Below are 9,398 nucleotides of genomic sequence, written 5' to 3' on the forward strand. Positions count from 1 at the left end.
ACAGGAAGTGGCAATATCACCCGGTGCTCTGGTTCCACTCAGCGCAGGAGGAGGCTCTGCTGCTTGATGTCTTGTCCCATTCTATAAAGAAAATATTATTTTCATCTGTCACGCCAGAAGAGGCTCACTAGTATTGCCACCGGTTGGCATGGCGACAGCATGGCACACTGCCTCGCAGTATCAGCATAGATAGAAATATTGAGTTAACAGTTAATACACTCAAGTCTGCATCTCTCCTCTGTACATGCTCTTCATCATAGACTGTATCTATTCCTCACAGTATAATATTTCTAAATCTGGCTCTTGTTTGAGCCTTAGTCATCTCACATCTGTACATGCTCTTTGCCATCTGAAGTCAGGCTTAATGCCCTCCATGTATAATTCAATGGTTTTCTCCTTGCACGCTGCCTACCAGAGCTGGCATGAAGGGAAGTTGACACGGGAGACTCTGTCAGGTGGGATAGGATCTCACATAGCAATTAGAGGCGTGGTAAGTGAGCTGTCTGGTCCACGTAGAGCAGATATGTGATAGCTTCTCCTCCTTCCTCCACCCTCTGATTGAGAAGATTTGGCCACTTTGAATGGAAATGACTGAGCCAAGATCTCGCTTCCTGTGGCTGTGACACACACATACCAAATAAATAACCTGACTATATCCATCTCATTTCTTCCCCAAAGTATAAAAAGGAATACGTGTATGAGTGTGTGTCACAGTCACTTAGTCTGAGGCTTTTTTCTTCCACCCCCCGTTGTGCAAGCTCCCAGCTTGTCTCATCCTGGAGCTGATGCTGTCTAATAACCACCATCAAGACAATGATACAAATTATATTTCAAACCTCAGTGTGATTCAGAACACCCAATTAGGTGACTTTCTCTCTGTGTGAGCGAGCTAAGTGTCTTCCAACAACTTTTGGCTTATCTTTCTTTAAAATGTAACACCTTCTACTTCATCGTCGGTTTTTAAAGGGATATGTACTTGTTAGTATTAATGACTCTACTCTACTATTTTTGGAAATAGGTTTTTGGCTTTATTTGAGAAATGTGATAGCACGATCACCTAACAGTACAATTTGAAGCTATACATTTTGGTGACCTTAGTTTACCCAAAAACATGAAAATAGGGAAAGCTTAGCGAGCCAGCACCTGTAAAGCTGACTAATTAACTTAGAAGTAGTCGCCTAACACCCCCATGAATCCACAACGTTTCACTTTTACACAATATTTGTTGTACAAATTAAGAAAATAAGATACGTGTTGATTAGGCTTTGAGCTCTACGTCTCTGGAATAATCTCTCACTGCACAAGCACTGCTGATATTTATATTTGTTTTCTTTTCACTGTGACCTTTACTTTACATTGAGATCAGTGTGTATGTGTGTATATGTTTTACTCAATATTTTGTGTTTTCTTTTCTGCTGTTGTTTTTTAATTACTTATAAAGTGTACTGGGACAGTGTGCTCTAAATTAAACTTACATTGAAGTGTGATTAGTACACTTTAGAGGTGCTTGTATGGATATTTAGTTTGGTAAAAGGCATGTTAGCGGTTTTAATTTTAACATTGCTGCTAAGCTAACCAGCTGCAGTCTGTAGATTTATATTTAATAGTGTTGATTTTGTCTTGTAACTTTTGGCCAAGAAAGCAAATACATGTATATCCCAAATGTGGAACAAATATTATATATTTTCCTTCTCAGTGTGTTTAATATTGTCAAAACGGATAAAAGTATAACATATTTTGCAGGAGAATAGCACTGATAAAGTAATGTCTGAAAAATAGCCCAATGTACCCCACCAGAGTGTGGGAAAGCACTGATTCTCATGTTGAGTTGTACAGATGCTGGGATGGGAATATTATTGAGGGCAGCTTGTTGTGAGTGTGGATTTCAGTGGGAAGAAGGAGGTAGTATCGAACATTATAGCCTGTGTGCACATATATATATATATATGCAGCCCATAATTTGATATAAGTGCATCCTATTGTGTTCAAAGACCTGTCGCTGCGGGGGGCATATTCTCATGTTTCATACATGAGCTCATTAGCGGCGTTCAGATTGCCCTCCTCCCCATCCTGACTAACACCCAGCCAGCCTGCGTCTGCCTCCTCAGGCACAGCTCACTTCTGGCAGGAGGGCGCAGGAAGCAACAGAAGCTATCTATCTAACTTCATGCCGCACAGAAAATCTGGCACTGTATAAGGACCTATGCCATGTTAGAATCCCCTTTTATCCTCAGGCCGTCTCCAATTTGATCCCCTCTCGGAGCAGTGGGAATGATGTTTCCTCGATTGTGTGTTTGTCTTAAGAGAGAGCCAGCTGGGCCTTTGTACTGTACTGCACTGTACTGTACGGTACTGTACTGTTGCAGGTTCTCAGCGTAAGGCACAGCCCATATATAAAATAGCTAATGACAATTCAGTTTTAATGGTATTAGAGCTGTGATTTGTTGCTAGGTTACCCCATCATGGCTAATAAAAGTACGAGTAACAGGCTGTTGTTCCCTCTGCTCCTCTCCATGCAGAAAGCCGGCTCAAAGAGAACACTACCGAGTACATCAGGCTTTTGGAGGACAGATTACAAAGGTAAGAATGTTTTCTGCCGTTTCTATTTTTTTGTAAAAACATAATAGAAAAAAACAAACCAAACAGACATACAGAACAACAGGCTCCAAGGAATTCCTCCAGCCTTGGTTGTCCTCTAACCAGAACAATACATCACCTCAGCCGCCACATCATGCACTCACACCTTTTTATTGTTCCGTTTTCTCCCAGAGCTTCATTCTCACATTTCACTCCGTCTCTCACCTGCACAATTTGTCTTCCTCTTCCCACCTTCTCACATATTGTCTTTACCTGTTATTTTCTATACCTCCACTTTCATTTCAAACCTTTATTTATGCAGGTGAATCCCATTGAGATCATTGATCTCTTCTTCAAGGGTGACCCACTTCAGCTCAGTTTCCACCCCCCCCCCGTCTGTGTAAACTATTTGAGACAAAACAATATCTCCACTGTTTCTATCTGCGTCTCCGCGGCCCTAAATCACAGAGGACTGGTCTGCTGTTGCGGGTGGTCGCCCAGCACGTCAGACTGTTACACAACAGGATTGTGATGTGCTGAGAGGCTGACTTTTTTTCTAACTGCGCATGTGGGACAGAGTCAGGCAGAAACGTATCTTTGCAGCATTAAAGATTCATTTCGGTTTTACATATGGAAAATAGATAAGAGTTTTTGTGTACACCACATGAGGTGTGCTTTGTACTGAGTTTGTTCTTCCTAAACGTTCAGAGGGGAACGTGTATTCTGTCTAGACTTGTTTTGAGCCTGGAAAAGCCTATATTTTCAGAAAGCCTGTTTGTCTGCTCTCCCCATGTTTTTGTTTGTTGTCTTTGTAAGAGGGGGTAGATTTCTGTGTTGCATGCTTAGAGAGGCAGGGTCACGTCTTTTGGATGGGAGCCAGAAGTCAGTCTCACACTGCAGTACTGTTTGTTGTTGAGGGTTACACAGGCTGCAGCTCTGCTTGGTCAAGGAGTAACATGGCTGCGATCTCAGTGCCCAGCAGGGGGGAAAGGCCGGGACCTTTTCAGTCAGTAGGGCAGATGGCCGCTTTGTGTTTTGATTTGAAAGTTGTTGAGAGTATCTGTCTATGCAATGACAGACGAGGTAGATTAGAAGAGGTATTTTACAGACTGGGTACAACCACAGCATATATAGACTAATCACACCATAACAAGCCTCCAACTCAGAAACTTTAAAATAAATGTGCACAACAAAGTTATATCAACAGGAAAAACTTGCAATGGCTTCGACCAACTATGCACATGCATCCATGCATTTGTGAATTCACACACACTTGACCGCCATGCCAAATCGCGGCCTGCTTGGTCATATGTACAGCACTTTGGCTCGACCAAAAATCGTTTATAAATGTGCTATATAAATAAAACTTGATTTGATTTGATTTGAATGAGAAATGTTTGGACTGACCGACAGACAGGGTGATCTATTGTATACAACTGCTGGTGGCAGCCTCAAAAGAGTGGTCAAATAACTTTAATTTTTGCACTACTGTATGAACTTGTCAAAATATGATGTATTTTACTATTCCCAGATTGCAGCTCAATCCCCGTGTTTTCCTGCCTGGTAAACGCCTATGTGTTTCCACCCTTCCAGTTTGTATAAAAGCAATAGCTAAAAGCAACAGCTAAATACCATGTCTTATAATATAACGAAATAACATAAACACACAATGTCACAAAAACTTGAACACTAGAAATGTCAGATTTCTAGTATGAAAAATGTGGCCACCAAAGGGGAATTTATCTTCAAAGACTAAGAGCGATCTATAGAGCTGCTGGTCACAGGCAGAAGTCTCCAAGCCCAAGCTGAGATAACCCGATGACATCATGAAAAGAGTACTTCTGAGCTTCATGTGTAAATTAGTGACCTTTAAATAACTATATCAGTAAAGGATTTAATGCTAAACCTGTGAGCCTTTTTAAGTCTACCAATATTAATACAACTAAAATACATTAGTAAAGGCCGGCTACTGGTTGCTTATATCCTGTGATCCTACCTTTTAGTTTCACCATCAGATATTATTGTTTTTTTAATTATTATTATAGTTTTTTTGTTGTACTTTGTTAGAATTATTAATTTGAGTGAGAAAAAAAAGGAAAAAAGAGAATATATATATATATTATTGTTGTATGTTTTTGTTTCTGACATGTTCAATAAATTGACTAATAAAACTGATCATATAGACCACATGCATCTAACAACATCACTTTTGAAGAACAAATCACATTGAAAGGACAGCTTCTTGGGCATTGGGTACTGTAAACTACTTTTTCTGCCCATCACATTCTATATACATTAATTGGCTCTCCAGCTTTGCATCAGCGTATTTCACCAGAGGCAGTCCACATCAAATTACAAATGCAGCTTTCCTTCCTGGGCGAGGACCAGTAGCTCCCCCCAGGCCCAGTCTGGCACAGTGACACATATTCGGCAAGATTGAACGGCCAATTGCCACCACATTTGCACATACACACACACATTCGGATAGCCGCATGCACCCATCACCCACTGTACATTTGATCACTCTAATGTACGTTACTGTTGATGGAGTGCGGTGGTGATGGGAGGTGAGGAGAAGAGGAGGGGGGGAAGGGAGGAGAGAGGCAGATTAGTACTGGTGAGATGTCTCGTCTCCGTGGAGACGGATGGTGTTGAAAAAAACAATTATCTCTTATTTGCTAAAGACGAGAACAGGATGTTAGAGCAGCACAGATGCTGTAAGTGTGTCACCAGAACAAAAAATATTTTTTTTAATTCAGATTAGCAGCACCGCACACTTGTTTAATACATTATGTAGATGTTTAATTAGGAAATGCCTTTCGAATATTTCCTACATTTATGCGTTCTTCTGTTGAGATTTGGATGTCATTTATCATATTTAATGGACACAATCCAACTGGTGTAGAAGTCATTAAAATTGCGAGAGCCTCGAAGAAGGGTGTGAAAAAAACCCTCTCTTATCACTCTTAACGTACACAACTGTGAATGTACAACAGTGTTTCTAACAAAGGGACATTGGTTGCTCAGCTTTCAGCTGTAAAACCTCCCCAGACACCAAGCCACCCACCTTACAAACCTTTCAGTTCACCATCACACCTCATAAGGTAGTCACCCCCATGCATTTCCCTGTAGTATTAGCACCTCTCCGCGGCAGGTGTTATTTGAAATGTTGCTGCATGTTTTAGGCGAACATGTTAACGTCTCCTTTTGGCTTAAAATGTGTGGATTTCTATTGTGTTCATGGCTTTTGGGGATGCTTGATATCAGAAGCGCTGGCATTAAACTACAGGTGAAAGTCACATTAATTTCATTTTTATTCAGGGTAGTAATTAGGCAGGGAAATGAGTTATCTTTAGATAGCAAAAAACAAATCCAGCTGTGACTGACGATAGAGGCTGTTTGTCATTTGTATTCATGTGTGACACGTGAAGATGCAGCTGAAGATGGAGCTGAACAATATATATTATCTGATTCTGGGTGGAGGTCAGAATACTTCTCCCTCTGGAGAGGTCTAACTACACCTACTGTCAGCAGCAGGACCGGACCACTGCTCCTTCCTTCACCAGTTTTATTTATAATCCTTCCTCTGCCTGTCTGTACGTAATGCCTTAAAGAGCCTGTGACAGCATCCCAACAACTGTTGTGCAATGAAATATTGGGCTACTAGTAATCTCGAACAGTCAGTTTAAAAAAGAAAAAGCGATACCGTTCCGTTAAATATCAATAATTTCGAACATCGCGGGGAAATTCCTTCGACTCATTTTGAAGTTTTGGGGGAAGCCGGAAGTGACGTCAATGCGGGAACGCTTCACTGTGCGGCGAGAGAGCCGAACACGGACAAAGTGTGTTGTCATGCGTAGAAATGGTGAATTACTGAGTTTAGGCACGTTAATAACGTTTTAATGAAGTTGACTACAGTATATTCATATTTGTCAGTGCTTTCATGTCAATTCGGCGAACATAAACATAAATGATCGTGGTGAAGATGATGATTACATTAGGATTAAAAATCGGTAGTGAGAGCTGCTGAATTTCCTCCCGTAGGATGTGATATAAAAACAAATCGATTATTTTTGTAGTTGTAAACTCAAGTGGATGAAACTACATGTATTAGTGCTTTCATGTAAATTCGGCGAACATATGATAGATTAAATGATCGTGAGAATGATGATTAAAAATCGTTTGTTTGTGCCGGTCTGCATTTCCTGATGAGAAAACAAACCGATGCTTTTTGTAGTTGTAGTACACCAACATGGATTAAACGTGTGTTTTTTTCACCACAATGTTGGGGAAATTAATGGATAAAATGCACGGATTATTAGGGCCCGAGCACGAGAGTGCTAGGACCCAACGGCGTCCTAGCACGAAGTGCGAGGATCCCTATTGTTATTCGTGGAATTATTAGGGCCCGAGCACGAGAGTGCTAGGACCCAACGGCGTCCTAGCACGAAGTGCAAGGATACCTATTGTTATTCGTGGAATTATTCTTATTTTTCTGCTGGCGTTTCCTGTTTTTGAGGCCTTTAGGACGCTGAAAAAGTTGTATAATTTTGCACAGATTCCAGAATCGGTGAAAACTACAATATTCTGGACTCAATTTTTTCACATTGTTCAACATGCTCTCTAGCGCCACCTATGGCCATTTCCGTTTTTGGAAAGATGTACAAAGTCGCACCGTAACTCCAAATGACCTGAAATGTTTCACACTTACTCGGGTGGACCTGCTCTACATATAATGTCCAAGTACCCGTAAGCTCCGCCTACTTTATTTTTTTTTAAATTAGCATAATTTGAAAAACAGTTAAATATTCACTTAAATTTCAAATTTTGGTTTTTCAACACCAAACTCAGTATACAGTATCGCCGGAGGGTCAGACACATTATCGTAGGAAATGAGCATGTTCAGTCGATAAATGTGGCCCTCATTACTCTAAACGTGTTCGCAAAAAGGCGGGGCTTAGATAGAAATGCTCATAACTCATCAACAATGTACAAAAAAAACACACATTTTGGTGGTAATGTTCAATCTGTATTGGGGAATAGGCACAACAAGTAATTTCCATTTTGGACTATAGGGGGCGCCAAAAACATGACAAATGTATAACTCATGAACTGATGGACGAAATATATATATTTTTTTTTTAGACATACTCTGGGGATGAGTATGGACTTATATTTAAATTGTCACAACGAATGACAAATGTGGGCGTGGCCTGTACTTTTTTTTTTATGACGATGTGCTAAAATGTGTTTCGGTACGCAAAACTTGGTACACACGTCACAGCCCACGACCTTTTCAAGAATGTAAAAAAAAAACGTAATTTTTCTAAAATACTGCTCACTAGCGCCCCCTATTGTGTGGTAGTCTCATAGTTTCTCAGAACTTCACAAATTTTGGCACAGACATTCCTCATGGAATTGAAGACATATTTGTACATACATTCCATTAGCCCCGCCCCCCAACAAGTCGGCCATTTTGAAATATGTGCGTTTTTTCAGCCATTTTAAGCACATTCTTGCACACTTCTCCTAGGGGAATGATCGGAACAATTCCAATCCAGGACACGTTCAGCCCCTATCCAATATGAAACTTAATTGAGAAGCACATTTTTGAAAAATTACTCGTGGAGGTCGTAAGCTAACAGCGAATACACCATTTTTGACGATTTACATGTCGCAAATTACTCCAAACTTCTCGGATATAGTTATTCCGATATTCACGAAACGCTGTATACATATTGCTATTATGATTGCACACATATTTCACATTGCCTTCCATTAGCCCCGCCCCCCAGAAAGTGGGCCATTTTCGAAAAATGTGCGTTTTTCAGCCATTTTACGCACGTTCTTGCAAACTCCTCCTAGGGGAATGATCAGAAAAATTCCAATGCAGGACACGTTTAGCCCCTATCCAATAGGATACTTAATTCAGGAGCACATTTTTGAAAAATTACTCGTGGAGGTCGTAGGCTAACAGCGAATACACCATTTTTGACTATTCACATGGCGCAAATTGCTCCAAACTGGTCGCATATAGTTTTTCCGATATTCACGAAACGCTGTATACATATTGCTATTATGATTGCACACATATTTCAAATTGCCTTCCATTAGCCCCGCCCCCCATAAAGTCGGCCATTTTGAAAAATGTGCGTTTTTTCAGCCATTTTACGCACGTTCTTGCAAACTCCTCCTAGGGGAATGATCAGAAAAATTCCAATGCAGGACAGGTTTAGCCCCTATCCAATAGGATACTTAATTCAGGAGCACATTTTTGAAAAATTACTCGTGGAGGTCGTAGGCTAATAGCGAATATACCATTTTTGACGATTTACATGTTGCAAATTACTCCAAACTACTCGGATACAGTTGTTCCGATATTCACGAAACGCTGTATACATATTGCTATTATGATTGCACATATATTTCAAATTGCCTTCCATTAGCCCCGCCCCCCATAAAGTCGGCCATTTTGAAAAATGTGCGTTTTTCAGCCATTTTACGCACGTTCTTGCAAACTTCTCCTAGGGGAATGATCAGAACAATTCCAATGCAGGACAGGTTTAGCCCCTATCCAATAGGATACTTAATTCAGGAGCACATTTTTGAAAAATTACTCTTGGAGGTCGTAGGCTAACAGCGAATACACCATTTTTGACGATTCACATGTCACAAATTACTCAAAATTACTCCAAACTACTCGCGTATACTTTTTCCAATATTCACGAAACGCTGTATACATATTGCTATTATGATTGCACACATATTTCAAATTGCCTTCCATTAGCCCCGCCCCCCAGAAACTCGGCCATTTTGAAAAA

At 40.5% G+C, this 9,398-nt stretch overlaps 1 protein-coding gene across 1 annotated transcript in view; it reads left to right on the forward strand.

The window, feature by feature from the left end:
- The window catches only part of disc1 (DISC1 scaffold protein), a gene marked incomplete at its 3' end in the record, with an annotated part of 31,285 nt that extends 28,705 nt beyond the window's left edge, over nt 1–2,580 (forward strand). The window contains exon 10 of the mRNA XM_034226627.1: nt 2,520–2,580. Coding sequence (XP_034082518.1) covers nt 2,520–2,580 — 61 coding nt within the window. The remainder of the gene's footprint in view (nt 1–2,519) is intronic.
- Between the last annotated feature and the right edge of the window lie 6,818 nt (nt 2,581–9,398).

The sequence above is a fragment of the Gymnodraco acuticeps genome, unplaced genomic scaffold (assembly GCF_902827175.1).
Source record: "Gymnodraco acuticeps unplaced genomic scaffold, fGymAcu1.1, whole genome shotgun sequence".
In the NCBI taxonomy this organism is placed as follows: Eukaryota; Metazoa; Chordata; class Actinopteri; order Perciformes; family Bathydraconidae; genus Gymnodraco; species Gymnodraco acuticeps.